Source organism: Salvelinus alpinus, chromosome 27 (genome assembly GCF_045679555.1).
Source record: "Salvelinus alpinus chromosome 27, SLU_Salpinus.1, whole genome shotgun sequence".
Lineage (NCBI taxonomy): Eukaryota > Metazoa > Chordata > Actinopteri > Salmoniformes > Salmonidae > Salvelinus > Salvelinus alpinus.
Window position 1 is genome coordinate 7,164,444 of NC_092112.1, and position 21,443 is coordinate 7,185,886.

The 21,443-nt window shown below is 47.3% G+C and overlaps 1 protein-coding gene across 2 annotated transcripts in view; it reads right to left on the reverse strand.

Moving 5' to 3' along the window:
- Positions 1-274: 274 nt before the first annotated feature.
- Positions 275-21,443, reverse strand: part of map7b (microtubule-associated protein 7b) — an 89,410-nt gene continuing 68,241 nt past the window's right edge. For both annotated transcript variants that reach the window (XM_071369305.1, XM_071369304.1), the window contains exons 8-18: positions 21,093-21,250; positions 18,637-18,794; positions 17,732-18,054; positions 15,885-16,035; positions 15,366-15,483; positions 13,641-13,745; positions 3,724-3,774; positions 3,608-3,641; positions 3,251-3,470; positions 2,667-2,836; positions 275-2,511 (exon numbers count right to left, since the gene is read on the reverse strand). In XM_071369305.1, the coding sequence (XP_071225406.1) occupies positions 2,501-2,511; positions 2,667-2,836; positions 3,251-3,470; positions 3,608-3,641; positions 3,724-3,774; positions 13,641-13,745; positions 15,366-15,483; positions 15,885-16,035; positions 17,732-18,054; positions 18,637-18,794; positions 21,093-21,250 (1,499 nt within the window). In that variant the 3' untranslated portion in view covers positions 275-2,500. The remainder of the gene's footprint in view (positions 2,512-2,666; positions 2,837-3,250; positions 3,471-3,607; positions 3,642-3,723; positions 3,775-13,640; positions 13,746-15,365; positions 15,484-15,884; positions 16,036-17,731; positions 18,055-18,636; positions 18,795-21,092; positions 21,251-21,443) is intronic.

Below are 21,443 nucleotides of genomic sequence, written 5' to 3' on the forward strand. Positions count from 1 at the left end.
CCTTCCACCCCTGTAGAAACCTCTAGGTTTACCTCCTCACCTTCCACCCCTGTAGAAACCTCTAGGTTTACCTCCTCACCTTCCACCCCTGTAGAAACCTCTAGGTTTACCTCCCTACCTTCCACCCCTGTAGAAACCTCTAGGTTTACCTCCTCACCTTCCACCCCTGTAGAAACCTCTAGGTTTACCTCCTCACCTTCCACCCCTGTAGAAACCTCTAGGTTTACCTCCTCACCTTCCACCCCTGTAGAAACCTCTAGGTTTACCTCCTCACCTTCCACCCCTGTAGAAACCTCTAGGTTTACCTCCTCACCTTCCACCCCTGTAGAAACCTCTAGGTTTACCTCCTCACCTTCCACGCCTGTAGAAACCTCTAGGTTTACCTTCCACCCCTGTAGAAACCTCTAGGTTTACCTCCTCACCTTCCACGCCTGTAGAAACCTCTAGGTTTACCTTCCACCCCTGTAGAAACCTCTAGGTTTACCTCCTCATCTTCCACCCCTGTAGAAACCTCTAGGTTTACCTCCTCACCTTCCACCCCTGTAGAAACCTCTAGGTTTACCTCCTCATCTTCCACCCCTGTAGAAACCTCTAGGTTTACCTCCCTACCTTCCACGCCTGTAGAAACCTCTAGGTTTACCTTCCACCCCTGTAGAAACCTCTAGGTTTACCTCCTCACCTTCCACCCCTGTAGAAACCTCTAGGTTTACCTCCTCACCTTCCACCCCTGTAGAAACCTCTAGGTTTACCTCCTCACCTTCCACCCCTGTAGAAACCTCTAGGTTTACCTCCTCACCTTCCACCCCTGTAGAAACCTCTAGGTTTACCTCCTCACCTTCCACCCCTGTAGAAACCTCTAGGTTTACCTCCCTACCTTCCACCCCTGTAGAAACCTCTAGGTTTACCTCCCTACCTTCCACCCCTGTAGAAACCTCTAGGTTTACCTCCTCACCTTCCACCCCTGTAGAAACCTCTAGGTTTACCTCCTCACCTTCCACCCCTGTAGAAACCTCTAGGTTTACCTCCTCACCTTCCACCCCTGTAGAAACCTCTAGGTTTACCTCCTCACCATCCACCCCTGTAGAAACCTCTAGGTTTACCTCCTCACCTTCCACCCCTGTAGAAACCTCTAGGTTTACCTCCTCACCTTCCACCCCTGTAGAAACCTCTAGGTTTACCTCCTCACCTTCCACCCCTGTAGAAACCTCTAGGTTTACCTCCTCACCTTCCACCCCTGTAGAAACCTCTAGGTTTACCTCCTCACCATCCACCCCCACCTACCCCATGACAGTCACAATGTTAGGACCCACCCACACATTCATTTAGGTGAGACTCAATAGGAGGAGAACAGCGTTCTCTCCAGGCTAGAAGATGCTGTGCGAAGTCTTGAGAAGGAGGGCAGCGTTGAGTTGGGAACAGGTTCTCTCCAGGCCAGAAGATGCTGTGAGAAGTCTTTGGAGGAGGGCATCGTTGAGCTGGGAACAGATTCTCTCCAGGCCAGAAGATGCTGTGAGAAGTCTTGAGAAGGAGGGCAGCGTTGAGTTGGGAACAGGTTCTCTCCAGGCTAGAAGATGCTGTGAGAAGTCTTGAGAAGGAGGGCAGCGTTGAGTTGGGAACAGATTCTCTCCAGGCCAGAAGATGCTGTGAGAAGTCTTGAGAAGGAGGGCAGCGTTGAGCTGGGAACAGATTCTCTCCAGGCTAGAAGATGCTGTGAGAAGTCTTGAGAAGGAGGGCAGCGTTGAGTTGGGAACAGATTCTCTCCAGGCCAGAAGATGCTGTGAGAAGTCTTTGGAGGAGGGCATCGTTGAGCTGGGAACAGATTGTCTCCAGGCCAGAAGATGCTGTGAGAAGTCTTGAGAAGTAGGGCAGCGTTGAGTTGGGAACAGGTTCTCTCCAGGCTAGAAGATGCTGTGAGAAGTCTTGAGAAGGAGGGCAGCGTTGAGTTGGGAACAGATTCTCTCCAGGCCAGAAGATGCTGTGAGAAGTCTTTGGAGGAGGGCATCGTTGAGCTGGGAACAGATTGTCTCCAGGCCAGAAGATGCTGTGAGAAGTCTTGAGAAGGAGGGCAGCGTTGAGTTGGGAACAGATTCTCTCCAGGCCAGAAGATGCTGTGAGAAGTCTTGAGAAGGAGGGCAGCGTTGAGTTGGGAACAGATTCTCTCCAGGCCAGAAGATGCTGTGAGAAGTCTTGAGAAGGAGGGCAGCGTTGAGCTGGGAACAGATTGTCTCCAGGCCAGAAGATGCTGTGAGAAGTCTTGAGAAGGAGGGCAGCGTTGAGTTGGGAACAGATTCTCTCCAGGCTAGAAGATGCTGTGAGAAGTCTTTGGAGGAGGGCAGCTTTGGAAGGCGGTTCTGGAAGAGTGACACACTGTTACTGTGGTAACACGGGGAGAAACCAGGACACCAGGAGGCCCTGTCCATGGCTCTACCTCTCCTTCTTCATCCACTATCACTCCTTCTACACCTTCATCTCTCTCTCACCATCTCCTGTTTTCCAGCCATCAGACAACATCTGTAAGCCAAGGAGAAGACCGTCAGTATTAAACTGATGTTTTAAAATCTAATTCCACTACAAAGTGTAGATGGAAATAGTGAAGAGTAAAATGTTTATGGCAATGCGAATATGATATACACGCTGAAGAGAGGAAGATGATGATTTCTATAGACCTGCTGTGTGTTGTGTTGGAGGGTCATCTACTCCTTCACTCAGCGGCTTTACGATCCCGTTCTCCTGGAACACAATGACAGGTACATGCTTCTCCTCCTCCTCTTCTTCACCAGGAGGAAGTCTGGAGTCAGCAGGAAGAACAATCACCTCCTCAAACAACCCGTTCTCCCTGAGAGCGAGAGAGAGAGAGCGAGAGAGCAGAGAGAGAGCGAGAGAGCGAGAGAGAGAAAGAGACACAGAGAGACACAGAGAGACACAGAGAGACAGAGAGAGACAGAGAGAGAGACAGAGAGAGACACAGAGAGACACAGAGAGACACAGAGAGACACAGAGAGACACAGAGAGAGACACAGAGAGACACAGAGAGACACAGAGAGACACAGAGAGACACAGAGAGACAGAGAGAGACACAGAGAGACACAGAGAGACAGAGACAGAGAGAGACACAGAGAGACACAGAGAGACACAGAGAGACACAGAGAGACACAGAGAGACAGAGAGAGACACAGAGAGACAGAGGAATATCCTTTATTAGATGTTCTAGTTGCAGTGTATTATGTCCCACCTCTCTCTGTAGTCCTACCTCTCGTCAACAGGTGGCAGCAGTGCTGTGCTGGGGTCAGTGTTGAGGCTGGGGTCAGTGTTGAGGCTGGGGTCAGTGTTGAGGCTGGGGTCAGTGTTGAGGCTGGGGTCAGTGTTGAGGCTGGGGTCAGTGTTAGGATTGGAGGCTCCATGGCCGTTGAGGTCGCTGTGCTCGGCCCCTGACATGCTCACTGAGGGGCCCGGAGAATCACAGTTCGACGCTGGAGAAAAAACACACGCAACCAATCACAAACACACAGAGATACTCATTATAAGAAGAACAGTGACTATGGGACTGAACCTATACTATGGCATTATAAGAATTGACCACTGAGAGAACAGATATGTAGGGAGTTACCTGATTCGTCTACGTTCTTTTGAGGAGTGGTTTTCTAGAGAGAGGAGAGAGAAAGATCATTTGAATCCTTGTAAAACACATATCCTATCCAGTGATATAGTAGTAGTGGTTCCTACCTTCTCCACTGGGTCTGAGCGCCGTGTCCTCTTCATGATCTCCTCCAGCCGCTGGGAGATGAGAGGTAGGAGAGAAATGACACTCAACACATCATAATGAACAGCTTTGGGTGGAATCGTAAACACAGGGTACCTGCATTTGGAAGTGAACACAGGGTACCTGCATTTGGAAGTGAACACAGGGTACCTGCATTTGGAAGTGAACACAGGGTACCTGCATTTGGAAGTGAACACAGGGTACCTGCATTTGGAAGTAAACACAGGGTACCTGCATTTGGAAGTAAACACAGGGTACCTGCATTTGGAAGTGAACACAGGGTATCTGCATTTGGAAGTGAACACAGGGTACCTGCATTTGGAAGTAAACACAGGGTACCTGCATTTGGAAGTAAACACAGGGTACCTGCATTTGGAAGTAAACACAGGGTACCTGCATTTGGAAGTAAACACAGGGTACCTGCATTTGGAAGTGAACACAGGGTACCTGCATTTGGAAGTAAACACAGGGTACCTGCAGGCTTCAGAATGACCTTTTAAAATGTTGGTCTGTGCGTGCCACACACCCTGCTGATGCTCCCCACCAGAAATGAGCCCAATAACATGTTGGCAAAAAGTAATCTTTTCACATGTGGCTCTTTCACCAAAGGCTATAGCTCATAGCCCACATTGCTCATATTATGAGGCAGCTGTGCTATTGTAGCATGAAGCATTCTCATGTAGCCTGATGTAGCATAGTGGCTAGGCTGTAGACGGCTGGAGCATAGGGGTTTACCCATCGGCATTGGTTTATGCTACCCCAATGGCCTAACCATTAGCTAGATCACTAAAACACTGTTCCTGTATAAAACACTGTTCCTGTATAAAACACTGTTCCTGTATAAAACACTGTTCCTGTATAAAACACTGTTACTGTATAAAACACTGTTCCTGTATAAAACACTGTTACTGTATAAAACACTGTTACTGTATAAAACACTGTTCCTGTATAAAACACTTACTGTATAAAACACTGTTCCTGTATAAAACACTGTTCCTGTATAAAACACTGTTACTGTATAAAACACTGTTACTGTATAAAACACTGTTCCTGTATAAAACATGGTGGTTAATCCTCCATCTGGAGAGCTAGGCTACTGTGTGCAGGGTTTTGAGCCAGCCCTGCTCAAACACACCCGAGGCAGCTCCAGGAAGGGGTCTATTAGATGCTGAAGCCTATTTCATGACCCTGCAACCAAAACCTGGTATAAACCAGTGTCCCCATTCAGTCAACAAGGTATTACATACATGTCTGTACTTCTGGCTGCATGGGAGGCATGTGTCAATTATGTTCCTATAAAAATCTCTCTCTACGGTTGTCGGAAAGACAGCTTTTAAACGCTGCCAAATGTATTTCTTAAATCACAATATTGATCGATCAAAAAAAAGCGATTTACAAACGGAGTAAACATGGTTTAAAAACGCACCCGTTCATGAGTGCGTGTCGGCCATTTGTGAATATTCGCCAGAACCACTGGAAGTATTTTCTTTAGGACATGACATTTATCCACGCTAATAATAGCTGGCTAAATAATTAACTATTGAGCTAACTAGCCAAGCTACAAGCTGTTTTGAATGGGCGATGTACTTAGTGTTGCGGTTGTCTATCAAATTGAATAAGCCACATTGCTGTCTCTCCTCTGGCAACCGGCCGACTCAGACCGGCACACGACGAGCACAGCGAGGAGGACATGTAGTTACTCTAGCATCATGAAGGTGTAGATACCGTAGCTCTCTAGCATCATGAAGGTGTAGATACCGTAGCTCTATAGCATCATGAAAGTGTAGATACCGTAGCTCTATGGCATTATGAAGGTGTAGATACCGTAGCTCTATAGCATCATGAAGGTGTAGATACCGTAGCTCTCTGGCATCATGAAGGTGTAGATACCGTAGCTCTATAGCATCATGAAGGTGTAGATACCGTAGCTCTATAGCATCATGAAGGTGTAGATACCGTAGCTCTATAGCATCATGAAGGTGTAGATACCGTAGCTCTATAGCATCATGAAGGTGTAGATACCGTAGCTCTATGGCATCATGAAGGTGTAGATACCGTAGCTCTATAGCATCATGAAGGTGTAGATACCGTAGCTCTATAGCATCATGAAGGTGTAGATACCGTAGCTCTCTAGCATCATGAAGGTGTAGATACCGTAGCTCTCTAGCATCATGAAGGTGTAGATACCGTAGCTCTATAGCATCATGAAGGTGTAGATACCGTAGCTCTATAGCATCATGAAGGTGTAGATACCGTAGCTCTATAGCATCATGAAGGTGTAGATACCGTAGCTCTATAGCATCATGAAGGTGTAGATACCGTAGCTCTATAGCATCATGAAGGTGTAGATACCGTAGCTCTATAGCATCATGAAGGTGTAGATACCGTAGCTCTATAGCATCATGAAGGTGTAGATACCGTAGCTCTATAGCATCATGAAGGTGTAGATACCGTAGCTCTATAGCATCATGAAGGTGTAGATACCGTAGCTCTATGGCATCATGAAGGTGTAGATACCGTAGCTCTATAGCATCATGAAGGTTTAGATACCGTAGCTCTATAGCATCATAGTGTAGATACCGTAGCTCTGTAGCATCATGAAGCTGTAGATACCGTAGCTCTATAGCATCATGAAGGTGTAGATACCGTAGCTCTATAGCATCATGAAGGTGTAGATACCGTAGCTCTCTAGCATCATGAAGGTGTAGATACCGTAGCTCTATAGCATCATGAAGGTGTAGATACCTTGGCTCTATAGCATCATGAAGGTGTAGATACCGTAGCTCTATAGCTGTAGCATCATGAAGGTGTAGATACCGTAGCTCTATAGCATCATGAAGGTGTAGATACCGTAGCTCTATAGCATCATGAAGGTGTAGATACCGTAGCTCTATAGCATCATGAAGGTGTAGATACCGTAGCTCTATAGCATCATGAAGGTGTAGATACCGTAGCTCTATAGCATCATGAAGGTGTAGATACCGTAGCTCTATAGCATCATGAAGGTGTAGATACCGTAGCTCTCTAGCATCATGAAGGTGTAGATACCGTAGCTCTATAGCATCATGAAGGTGTAGATACCGTAGCTCTATAGCATCATGAAGGTGTAGATACCGTAGCTCTATAGCATCATGAAGGTGTAGATACCGTAGCTCTATAGCATCATGAAGGTGTAGATACCGTAGCTCTATAGCATCATAAAGGTGTAGATACCGTAGCTCTCTAGCATCATGAAGGTGTAGATACCGTAGCTCTATAGCATCATGAAGGTGTAGATACCGTAGCTCTATAGCATCATGAAGGTGTAGATACCGTAGCTCTCTAGCATCATGAAGGTGTAGATACCGTAGCTCTCTAGCATCATGAAGGTGTAGATACCGTAGCTCTATAGCATCATGAAGGTGTAGATACCGTAGCTCTATAGCATCATGAAGGTGTAGATACCGTAGCTCTCTAGCATCATGAAGGTGTAGATACCGTAGCTCTATAGCATCACGAAGGTGTAGATACCGTAGCTCTATAGCATCACGAAGGTGTAGATACCGTAGCTCTATAGCATCATGAAGGTGTAGATACCGTAGCTCTATAGCATCATGAAGGTGTAGATACCGTAGCTCTATAGCATCATGAAGGTGTAGATACCGTAGCTCTATAGCATCATGAAGGTGTAGATACCGTAGCTCTATAGCATCATGAAGGTGTAGATACCGTAGCTCTATAGCATCATGAAGGTGTAGATACCGTAGCTCTCTGGCATCATGAAGGTGTAGATACCGTAGCTCTATAGCATCATGAAGGTGTAGATACCGTAGCTCTATAGCATCATGAAGGTGTAGATACCGTAGCTCTATAGCATCATGAAGGTGTAGATACCATAGCTCTGTAGCATCATGAAGGTGTAGATACCGTAGCTCTATAGCATCATGAAGGTGTAGATACCGTAGCTCTGTAGCATCATGAAGGTGTAGATACCGTAGCTCTATAGCATCATGAAGGTGTAGATACCGTAGCTCTATAGCATCATAGTGTAGATACCGTAGCTCTGTAGCATCATGAAGGTGTAGATACCGTAGCTCTATAGCATCATGAAGGTGTAGATACCGTAGCTCTATAGCATCATGAAGGTGTAGATACCGTAGCTCTCTAGCATCATGAAGGTGTAGATACCGTAGCTCTATAGCATCATGAAGGTGTAGATACCTTGGCTCTATAGCATCATGAAGGTGTAGATACCGTAGCTCTATAGCTGTAGCATCATGAAGGTGTAGATACCGTAGCTCTATAGCATCATGAAGGTGTAGATACCGTAGCTCTATAGCATCATGAAGGTGTAGATACCGTAGCTCTATATCATCATGAAGGTGTAGATACCGTAGCTCTATAGCATCATGAAGGTGTAGATACCGTAGCTCTATAGCATCATAAAGGTGTAGATACCGTAGCTCTCTAGCATCATGAAGGTGTAGATACCGTAGCTCTATAGCATCATGAAGGTGTAGATACCGTAGCTCTATAGCATCATGAAGGTGTAGATACCGTAGCTCTCTAGCATCATGAAGGTGTAGATACCGTAGCTCTATAGCATCATGAAGGTGTAGATACCGTAGCTCTATAGCATCATGAAGGTGTAGATACCGTAGCTCTATAGCATCATGAAGGTGTAGATACCGTAGCTCTATAGCATCATGAAGGTGTAGATACCGTAGCTCTATAGCATCATGAAGGTGTAGATACCGTAGCTCTATAGCATCATGAAGGTGTAGATACCGTAGCTCTATAGCATCATGAAGGTGTAGATACCGTAGCTCTATAGCATCATGAAGGTGTAGATACCGTAGCTCTATAGCATCATGAAGGTGTAGATACCGTAGCTCTATAGCATCATGAAGGTGTAGATACCATAGCTCTATAGCATCATGAAGGTGTAGATACCGTAGCTCTATAGCATCATGAAGGTGTAGATACCGTAGCTCTCTGGCATCATGAAGGTGTAGATACCGTAGCTCTATAGCATCATGAAGGTGTAGATACCGTAGCTCTATAGCATCATGAAGGTGTAGATACCGTAGCTCTATAGCATCATGAAGGTGTAGATACCGTAGCTCTGTAGCATCATGAAGGTGTAGATACCGTAGCTCTATAGCATCATGAAGGTGTAGATACCGTAGCTCTATAGCATCATGAAGGTGTAGATACCGTAGCTCTATAGCTGTAGCATCATGAAGGTGTAGATACCGTAGCTCTATAGCATCATGAAGGTGTAGATACCGTAGCTCTATAGCATCATGAAGGTGTAGATACCGTAGCTCTATAGCATCATGAAGGTGTAGATACCGTAGCTCTATAGCATCATGAAGGTGTAGATACCGTAGCTCTATAGCATCATGAAGGTGTAGATACCGTAGCTCTATAGCATCATGAAGGTGTAGATACCGTAGCTCTATAGCATCATGAAGGTGTAGATACCGTAGCTCTATAGCATCATGAAGGTGTAGATACCGTAGCTCTGTAGCATCATGAAGGTGTAGATACCGTAGCTCTATAGCATCATGAAGGTGTAGATACCGTAGCTCTGTAGCATCATGAAGGTGTAGATACCGTAGCTCTATAGCATCATGAAGGTGTAGATACCGTAGCTCTATAGCATCATGAAGGTGTAGATACCGTAGCTCTATAGCATCATGAAGGTGTAGATACCGTAGCTCTATAGCTGTAGCATCATGAAGGTGTAGATACCGTAGCTCTCTAGCATCATGAAGGTGTAGATACCGTAGCTCTGTAGCATCATGAAGGTGTAGATACCGTAGCTCTATAGCATCATGAAGGTGTAGATACCGTAGCTCTATAGCATCATGAAGGTGTAGATACCGTAGCTCTATAGCATCATGAAGGTGTAGATACCGTAGCTCTATAGCATCATGAAGGTGTAGATACCGTAGCTCTCTGGCATCATGAAGGTGTAGATACCGTAGCTCTATAGCATCATGAAGGTGTAGATACCGTAGCTCTATAGCATCATGAAGGTGTAGATACCGTAGCTCTATAGCATCATGAAGGTGTAGATACCATAGCTCTGTAGCATCATGAAGGTGTAGATACCGTAGCTCTATAGCATCATGAAGGTGTAGATACCGTAGCTCTGTAGCATCATGAAGGTGTAGATACCGTAGCTCTATAGCATCATGAAGGTGTAGATACCGTAGCTCTATAGCATCATAGTGTAGATACCGTAGCTCTGTAGCATCATGAAGGTGTAGATACCGTAGCTCTATAGCATCATGAAGGTGTAGATACCGTAGCTCTATAGCATCATGAAGGTGTAGATACCGTAGCTCTCTAGCATCATGAAGGTGTAGATACCGTAGCTCTATAGCATCATGAAGGTGTAGATACCTTGGCTCTATAGCATCATGAAGGTGTAGATACCGTAGCTCTATAGCTGTAGCATCATGAAGGTGTAGATACCGTAGCTCTATAGCATCATGAAGGTGTAGATACCGTAGCTCTATAGCATCATGAAGGTGTAGATACCGTAGCTCTATAGCATCATGAAGGTGTAGATACCGTAGCTCTATAGCATCATGAAGGTGTAGATACCGTAGCTCTATAGCATCATAAAGGTGTAGATACCGTAGCTCTCTAGCATCATGAAGGTGTAGATACCGTAGCTCTATAGCATCATGAAGGTGTAGATACCGTAGCTCTCTAGCATCATGAAGGTGTAGATACCGTAGCTCTCTAGCATCATGAAGGTGTAGATACCGTAGCTCTATAGCATCATGAAGGTGTAGATACCGTAGCTCTATAGCATCATGAAGGTGTAGATACCGTAGCTCTATAGCATCATGAAGGTGTAGATACCGTAGCTCTATAGCATCATGAAGGTGTAGATACCGTAGCTCTATAGCATCATGAAGGTGTAGATACCGTAGCTCTATAGCATCATGAAGGTGTAGATACCGTAGCTCTATAGCATCATGAAGGTGTAGATACCGTAGCTCTATAGCATCATGAAGGTGTAGATACCGTAGCTCTATAGCATCATGAAGGTGTAGATACCGTAGCTCTATAGCATCATGAAGGTGTAGATACCATAGCTCTATAGCATCATGAAGGTGTAGATACCGTAGCTCTATAGCATCATGAAGGTGTAGATACCGTAGCTCTCTGGCATCATGAAGGTGTAGATACCGTAGCTCTATAGCATCATGAAGGTGTAGATACCGTAGCTCTATAGCATCATGAAGGTGTAGATACCGTAGCTCTATAGCATCATGAAGGTGTAGATACCGTAGCTCTGTAGCATCATGAAGGTGTAGATACCGTAGCTCTATAGCATCATGAAGGTGTAGATACCGTAGCTCTCTGGCATCATGAAGGTGTAGATACCGTAGCTCTATAGCTGTAGCATCATGAAGGTGTAGATACCGTAGCTCTATAGCATCATGAAGGTGTAGATACCGTAGCTCTATAGCATCATGAAGGTGTAGATACCGTAGCTCTATAGCATCATGAAGGTGTAGATACCGTAGCTCTATAGCATCATGAAGGTGTAGATACCGTAGCTCTATAGCATCATGAAGGTGTAGATACCGTAGCTCTATAGCATCATGAAGGTGTAGATACCGTAGCTCTATAGCATCATGAAGGTGTAGATACCGTAGCTCTATAGCATCATGAAGGTGTAGATACCGTAGCTCTGTAGCATCATGAAGGTGTAGATACCGTAGCTCTATAGCATCATGAAGGTGTAGATACCGTAGCTCTGTAGCATCATGAAGGTGTAGATACCGTAGCTCTATAGCATCATGAAGGTGTAGATACCGTAGCTCTATAGCATCATGAAGGTGTAGATACCGTAGCTCTATAGCATCATGAAGGTGTAGATACCGTAGCTCTATAGCTGTAGCATCATGAAGGTGTAGATACCGTAGCTCTCTAGCATCATGAAGGTGTAGATACCGTAGCTCTGTAGCATCATGAAGGTGTAGATACCGTAGCTCTATAGCATCATGAAGGTGTAGATACCGTAGCTCTATAGCATCATGAAGGTGTAGATACCGTAGCTCTGTAGCATCATGAAGGTGTAGATACCGTAGCTCTCTAACATCATGAAGGTGTAGATACCGTAGCTCTATAGCATCATGGAGGTGTAGATACCGTAGCTCTCTAGCATCATGAAGGTGTAGATACCGTAGCTCTATAGCATCATGAAGGTGTAGATACCGTAGCTCTATAGCATCATGAAGGTGTAGATACCGTAGCTCTCTAGCATCATGAAGGTGTAGATACCGTAGCTCTCTAGCATCATGAAGGTGTAGATACCGTAGCTCTGTAGCTGTAGCATCATGAAGGTGTAGATACCGTAGCTCTATAGCTGTAGCATCATGAAGGTGTAGATACCGTAGCTCTCTAGCATCATGAAGGTGTAGATACCGTAGCTCTGTAGCATCATGAAGGTGTAGATACCGTAGCTCTATAGCATCATGAAGGTGTAGATACCGTAGCTCTATAGCATCATGAAGGTGTAGATACCGTAGCTCTGTAGCATCATGAAGGTGTAGATACCGTAGCTCTCTAACATCATGAAGGTGTAGATACCGTAGCTCTATAGCATCATGGAGGTGTAGATACCGTAGCTCTCTAGCATCATGAAGGTGTAGATACCGTAGCTCTATAGCATCATGAAGGTGTAGATACCGTAGCTCTATAGCATCATGAAGGTGTAGATACCGTAGCTCTATAGCATCATGAAGGTGTAGATACCGTAGCTCTATAGCATCATGAAGGTGTAGATACCGTAGCTCTCTAGCATCATGAAGGTGTAGATACCGTAGCTCTGTAGCATCATGAAGGTGTAGATACCGTAGCTCTGTAGCATCATGAAGGTGTAGATACCGTAGCTCTATAGCATCATGAAGGTGTAGATACCGTAGCTCTATAGCATCATGAAGGTGTAGATACCGTAGCTCTGTAGCATCATGAAGGTGTAGATACCGTAGCTCTCTAACATCATGAAGGTGTAGATACCGTAGCTCTATAGCATCATGGAGGTGTAGATACCGTAGCTCTCTAGCATCATGAAGGTGTAGATACCGTAGCTCTATAGCATCATGAAGGTGTAGATACCGTAGCTCTATAGCATCATGAAGGTGTAGATACCGTAGCTCTATAGCATCATGAAGGTGTAGATACCGTAGCTCTATAGCATCATGAAGGTGTAGATACCGTAGCTCTATAGCATCATGGAGGTGTAGATACCGTAGCTCTCTAGCATCATGAAGGTGTAGATACCGTAGCTCTATAGCATCATGAAGGTGTAGATACCGTAGCTCTATAGCATCATGAAGGTGTAGATACCGTAGCTCTATAGCATCATGAAGGTGTAGATACCGTAGCTCTGTAGCATCATGAAGGTGTAGATACCGTAGCTCTCTAGCATCATGAAGGTGTAGATACCGTAGCTCTATAGCATCATGAAGGTGTAGATACCGTAGCTCTATAGCATCATGAAGGTGTAGATACCGTAGCTCTATAGCATCATGAAGGTGTAGATACCGTAGCTCTATAGCATCATGAAGGTGTAGATACCGTAGCTCTATAGCATCATGAAGGTGTAGATACCGTAGCTCTATAGCATCATGAAGGTGTAGATACCGTAGCTCTATAGCATCATGAAGGTGTAGATACCGTAGCTCTATAGCATCATGAAGGTGTAGATACCGTAGCTCGAACATCTCTAAAGTGTGCCTCGGTAGGAGTATCATTTGACGTTTTATTTTTCGCCATGGTGACAACAACTTAGCAGCGGCACAATATAACGGAAACACCATCTCCGGTCGCATTTTGTTAAGACGGGAAATCCTGTAACGTGTGTTACCTTCTTCCTCTCCAACCTGTCAGCCTCTTCTTTCTGAAAATGTTTCTCTCTCTCCTTCCTCAGTCTGTCTGCAACCTCCCTCTGACGGCATTCCTCCTCCTCTCTCTGAGACACACAGAGAGACAGACAGTCAGCACGACCCCTCCACAGTCAGCACGACCCCCTCCACAGTCAGCACCACCCCCTCCACAGTCAGCACCACCCCCTCCACAGTCAGCACCACCCCCTCCAGTCAGCACCACCCCCTCCAGTCAGCACCACCCCCTCCACAGTCAGCACCACCCCCTCCACAGTCAACACCACCCCCTCCACAGTCAGCACCAACCCCTCCACAGTCAGCACGACCCCTCCACAGTCAGCACGACCCCTCCACAGTCAGCACGACCCCTCCACAGTCAGCACGACCCCTCCACAGTCAGCACGACCCCTCCACAGTCAGCACGACCCCTCCACAGTCAGCACGACCCCTCCACAGTCAGCACGACCCCTCCACAGTCAGCACGACCCCTCCACAGTCAGCACGACCCCTCCACAGTCAGCACGACCCCTCCACAGTCAGCACGACCCCTCCACAGTCAGCACGACCCCCCCCAGAGTCAGCACGACCCCTCCAGTCAGCACGACCCCTCCACAGTCAGCACGACCCCTCCACAGTCAGCACGACCCCTCCACAGTCAGCACGACCCCTCCACAGTCAGCACGACCCCTCCACAGTCAGCACGACCCCACCACAGTCAGCACGACCCCTCCACAGTCAGTACGACCCCTCCACAGTCAGCACGACCCCTCCACAGTCAGCACGACCCCTCCACAGTCAGCACGACCCCCCCACAGTCAGCACGACCCCCCCACAGTCAGCACGACCCCTCCACAGTCAGCACGACCCCTCCACAGTCAGAACGACCCCTCCACAGTCAGAACGACCCCTCCACAGTCAGAACGACCCCTCCACAGTCAGAACGACCCCTCCACAGTCAGAACGACCCCTCCACAGTCAGCACGACCCCTCCACAGTCAGCACGACCCCTCCACAGTCAGCACGACCCCTCCACAGTCAGCACGACCCCTCCACAGTCAGCACGACCCCTCCACAGTCAGCACGACCCCTCTACAGTCAGCACGACCCCTCCACAGTCACCCCTCCACAGTCAGCATGACCTCTCCACAGTCACCCCTCCACAGTCAGCACGACCCCTCTACAGTCAGCACGACCCCTCTACAGTCAGCACGACCCCTCTACAGTCAGCACGACCCCTCCACAGTCAGCACGACCCCTCCACAGTCACCCCTCCACAGTCACCCCTCTACAGTCACCACGACCCCTCCACAGTCACCCCTCCACAGTCAGCACGACCCCTCTACAGTCAGCACGACCCCTCTAGTCAGCACGACCCCTCCACAGTCACCCCTCCACAGTCACCCCTCCACAGTCACCCCTCCACAGTCACCACGACCCCTCCACAGTCACCCCTCCACAGTCAGCACGACCCCTCCACAGTCACCCCTCCACAGTCAGCACGACCCCTCCAGTCAGCACGACCCCTCCAGTCACCCCTCCAGTCAGCACGACCCCTCCACAGTCACCCCTCCACAGTCACCCCTCCAGTCAGCACGACCCCTCCAGTCACCCCTCCAGTCAGCACGACCCCTCCAGTCACCCCTCCAGTCAGCACGACCCCTCCACAGTCAGTACAACGTGTGAGAGAGAGTGTTCATCTGTCTGACCTGTTTCTGCTGTCTCTCTGCCTCCTCTCTCTCCTGCTGGGCTCTCTCCTCCTCCTCCTCCTTCCTCCTTCTCTCCTCCTCCTCCTCTCTCCTCTGTCTCTCCTCAGCCTTACCACACCTGGACACACACAGAGTAAGTACACACACAGTACACACACAGTACACACACAGTACACACACAGTACACACACAGTACACACACACACACACACACACACACACACACACACACACACACACACACACACACACACACACACAGAGTGCACATACAGAACACACACACACACACAGTACACACACACACACAGACAGAGTGCACACACACACAGTACACACACACAGAGTGCACATACAGAACACACACAGTACACACACACAGTACACACACACACACAGAGTGCACATACAGAACACACACACACACACACACACACACACACACACACACACACACACACACACACACACACACACACACACACACACACACACACACACACACACACACAGTTGTACCTCTCTGCCTCCTCCTGTATACCTCTCCTCTCCTCCCCTCTCTCCCTCTGTTCCCGGGCTCGTCTGCGTTTCTCTGCCAGGACCCGCGTGGGCTCCTCTGGGTCTGTGGTGCCTGTAGTGGGCTTATGGGCTGGGGAGCTGCCCACACTCTCTACACACACACACACACACACACACACACACACACACACACACACACACACGTCATGTGGCTGTACAATGCAGTGATGTGGAATATACAGAACAGCTGCTGCGAGTCCACTATCAGTAGTAACAGAACAGCTGCCAAGAGTCCACTATCAGTAGTAACAGAACAGAGTCCACTATCAGTAGTAACAGAACAGCTGCTGAGAGTCCACTATCAGTAGTAACAGAACAGAGTCCACTATCAGTAGTAACAGAACAGAGTCCACTATCAGTAGTAACAGAACAGCTGCCGAGAGTCCACTATCAGTAGTAACAGAACAGAGTCCACTATCAGTAGTAACAGAACAGAGTCCACTATCAGTAGTAACAGAACAGAGTCCACTATCAGTAGTAACAGAACAGAGTCCACTATCAGTAGTAACAGAACAGAGTCCACTATCAGTAGTAACAGAACAGAGTCCACTATCAGTAGTAACAGAACAGAGTCCACTATCAGTAGTAACAGAACAGAGTCCACTATCAGTAGTAACAGAACAGAGTCCACTATCAGTAGTAACAGAACAGAGTCCACTATCAGTAGTAACAGAACAGAGTCCACTATCAGTAGTAACAGAACAGCTGCTGAGAGTCCACTATCAGTAGTAACAGAACAGAGTCCACAATCAGTAGTAACAGAACAGCTGCTGAGAGTCCACTATCAGTAGTAACAGAACAGAGTCCACTATCAGTAGTAACAGAACAGCTGCTGAGAGTCCACTATCAGTAGTAACAGAACAGAGTCCACTATCAGTAGTAACAGAACAGAGTCCACTATCAGTAGTAACAGAACAGAGTCCACTATCAGTAGTAACAGAACAGCTGCTGAGAGTCCACTATCAGTAGTAACAGAACAGAGTCCACTATCAGTAGTAACAGAACAGCTGCTGAGAGTCCACTATCAGTAGTAACAGAACAGAGTCCACTATCAGTAGTAACAGAACAGAGTCCACTATCAGTAGTAACAGAACAGCTGCTGAGAGTCCACTATCAGTAGTAACAGAACAGAGTCCACTATCAGTAGTAACAGAACAGCTGCCGAGAGTCCACTATCAGTAGTAACAGAACAGCTGCCGAGAGTCCACTATCAGTAGTAACAGAACAGAGTCCACTATCAGTAGTAACAGAACAGAGTCCACTATCAGTAGTAACAGAACCGCTGCTGAGAGTCCACTATCAGTAGTAACAGAACAGCTGCCGAGAGTCCACTATCAGTAGTAACAGAACAGCTGCCGAGAGTCCACTATCAGTAGTAACAGAACAGAGTCCACTATCAGTAGTAACAGAACAGCTGCCGAGAGTCCACTATCAGTAGTAACAGAACAGCTGCCGAGAGTCCACTATCAGTAGTAACAGAACAGAGTCCACTATCAGTAGTAACAGAACCGCTGCCGAGAGTCCACTATCAGTAGTAACAGAACAGCTGCCGAGAGTCCACTATCAGTAGTAACAGAACAGAGTCCACTATCAGTAGTAACAGAACAGCTGCTGATTGTGTGTGTGTGTGTGTGTGTGTGTGTGTGTGTGTGTGTGTGTGTGTGTGTGTGGTGTGTGGTGTGTGGTGTGTGGTGTGTGGTGTGTGGTGTGTGGTGTGTGTGTGTGTGTGTGTGTGTGTGTGTGTGTGTGTGTGTGTGTGTGTGTGTGTGTGTGTAGCCTCCACTCACCACTGACTGCTGACAGTGTGTCTTCCGTGTCTGTGCTGGGGCTGGCTTTGGGTTGGCCCAGGCTCTGGGGGCGGGGCTGGGAGGGGGTCATAGTCCCCTGGTCTCCCTCAGGTCCTCCTGCCTGTAGTCCAATCAGAGACAGGCTCTCTGGCACTGTCCTACTGGGCCTGATGTTCCCCAAGTCCTCTCCACTGGGAGACCGTAGCTGCTTGGGGGTGGAGGGGCGAGGGGACAGCTTCTGGGGGGGTCTGGAGGGAGGAAGGTACAGCTTCTGGGGGGGTCTGAAGAGGTTAGAGGGAGGAAGGGACAGCTTCTGGGGGGGTCTGGAGGGGTGTGGGGAGGGAGAAAGGGGAAAGAGAGGAGAGAGTGTTTGGTTGTTCTGAAATAGCACCCTAATCCCTATGTAGTGCACTACTTTAGACCAGAGCCCTATGGAACCCTATTCCCTATATAGTGCACTACTTTAGACCAGAGCCCTATGGAACCCTATTCCCTATATAGTGCACTACTTTAGACCAGAGCCCTATGGAACCCTATTCCCTATATAGTGCACTACTTTTATTTATATTTAACTAAGTCAGTTAAAGAACAAATTCTTATTTACAATGACGGCCTACCGGGGAACGGTGGGTTAACTGCCTTGTTCAGGGGCAGAACGACAGATTTTTACCTTGTCAGCTCAGGGATTCGATCTAGCAACCTTCCCGGTTACTAGTCCAACGCTCTAACCACTTGGCTAACTGCCCGGCCCAACCAGAGCCTTAGGTTCTGACCCACTAAGATTGCTCTAACAGTTACTTCCACTAGATGAGGTAGTTCAGGAGACAGTCCATAGAATGACATACACAGTCATAGTATAGAAATAGTACAACTCTAGGATCTCTATGAGCTGCTATTCCACCAACCTGCCAGGTGAGGGCGCTGTCACTCTACTCTGCTGTTTCCCTGGTGACCGGAACCTCTTGGCAGTAGGCGTGGTCAGAGGCGGTGTGGTCAGAGGCGGTGTGGTCAGAGGCAGGGAGAGGTTGCTCCATGACTTCCTGACAAAGTCCTTCTGCTTATCCTTACACACACACACACACACACAGAGACACACACAGAGACACACACAGAGACACACACAGAGACACACACAGAGACACACACAGAGACACACACAAACAAATAAGTAATGCTGTCAGACAGAATCCAGGCAGATACAGCAGATAGATGAAACGATCTTCAATTAATGTGGGACTGCCTCCTCTTCCTCTGACACCACATGACTGAAGGGGGTCCAAACTGACTGACTGTAGTGTATTGATGCTAACATGGTACAGTGTGGAGGTACAAACTGACTGTAGTGTATTGATGTTAACATGGTACAGTGTGGAGGTACAAACTGACTGTAGTGTATTGATGCTAACATGGTACAGTGTGGAGGTACAAACTGACTGTAGTGTATTGATGCTAACATGGTACAGTGTGGAGGTACAAACTGACTGTAGTGTATTGATGCTAATATGGTACAGTGTGGAGGTACAAACTGACTGTAGTGTATTGATGCTAACATGGTACAGTGTGGAGGTACAAACTGACTGTAGTGTATTGATGCTAACATGGTACAGTGTGGAGGTACAAACTGACTGTAGTGTATTGATGCTAACATGGTACAGTGTGGAGGTACAAACTGACTGTAGTGTATTGATGCTAACATGGTACAGTGTGGAGGTACAAACTGACTGTAGTGTATTGATGCTAACATGGTACAGTGTGGAGGTACAAACTGACTGTAGTGTATTGATGCTAACATGGTACAGTGTGGAGGTACAAACTGACTGTAGTGTATTGATGCTAACATGGTAGAGTGTGGGGGTACAAACTGACTGTAGTGTATTGATGCTAACATGGTACAGTGTGGAGGTACAAACTGACTGTAGTGTATTGATGCTAACATGGTACAGTGTGGAGGTACAAACTGACTGTAGTGTATTGATGCTAACATGGTACAGTGTGGAGGTACAAACTGACTGTAGTGTATTGATGCTAACATGGTACAGTGTGGAGGTACAAACTGACTGTAGTGTATTGATGCTAACATGGTACAGTGTGGAGGTACAAACTGACTGTAGTGTATTGATGCTAACATGGTACAGTGTGGGGGTACAAACTGACTGTAGTGTATTGATGCTAACATGGTACAGTGTGGAGGTACAAACTGACTGTAGTGTATTGATGCTAACATGGTACAGTGTGGAGGTACAAACTGACTGTAGTGTATTGATGCTAACATGGTACAGTGTGGAGGTACAAACTGACTGTAGTGTATTGATGCTAACATGGTACAGTGTGGAGGTACAAACTGACTGTAGTGTATTGATGCTAACATGGTACAGTGTGGAGGTACAAACTGACTGTAGTGTATTGATGCTAACATGGTACAGTGTGGGGGTACAAACTGACTGTAGTGTATTGATGCTAACATGGTACAGTGTGGAGGTACAAACTGACTGTAGTGTATTGATGCTAACATGGTACAGTGTGGAGGTACAAACTGACTGTAGTGTATTGATGCTAACATGGTACAGTGTGGAGGTACAAACTGACTGTAGTGTATTGATGCTAACATGGTACAGTGTGGGGGTACAAACTGACTGTAGTGTATTGATGCTAACATGGTACAGTGTGGAGGTACAAACTGACTGTAGTGTATTGATGTTAACATGGTACAGTGTGGGGGTACAAACTGACTGACCAAATTCACATAGAACTACGAGTTATAGATCTGTGATTCTCAATGAAAGCAAGTCTAAGAAGTGGTATATCTGTTCTATGTACGTTATTTCTATGCTTCTCGTTCCTAAGATTTGTTTTTGGTTGGGAACACCAGCTTGGTTATGGAAAGTAGATGTCTCAGCGGTTTAGATGGTCGAATGATTCTCTATACTCGCTTGTTTTGTCATAAATGAGGCGAACTATTAGAATGTTAGCAACCAGGAAACGGTGGAGTGATTTCTGCATAGTGCAGCTTTAATAATGTCATAATCCATCACAGTCTGACTGGTCTATTGTGTCTGACTGACCCGCTTTTCACCGATGCACGCATCAATTCCTACCGGTGCGGGTTGATGACGTCACGTGTTACCGGTACGGGTTGATGTCGTCACGTGTTACCGGTGCGGGTTGATGATGTCGTGGGTTACCGGTGCAGGTTGATGATGTCATGTGTTACCGGTGCAGGTTGGTGATGTCATGTGTTACCGGTGCAGGTTGGTGATGTCATGTGTTACCGGTGCAGGTTGGTAATGTCATGTGTTACCGGTGCAGGTTGATGATGTCATGTGTTACCGGTGCAGGTTGATGATGTCATGTGATATCTTACCGGTGCGTTACCAGTGGTCCTCCTGCGGTTGGTCATGTCCCTGGGGAGGCGTGGCTCTTGACTGCGGCAGACGGTCAGAGGCTGGGACTGGATGGACTTGAAGGACATAGATCCCATGGGGTGGCAGGACATTGAGCGAGGACATACAGGCATGGCTCCTGTCACACGGTTACCACCAATCAGGGGTTAGTCATGGACAGGATGGGTTAAAGGAGCGATGGATCGGGTGGAGCAGAGGGAGAGAGGTGGGTGAGGCATGGAGCAAAGGGAGAGAGGTGGGGAGGCACGGAGCAGAGGGAGAGAGGTGGGGAGGCACGGAGCAGAGGGAGAGAGGTGGGGAGGCACGGAGCA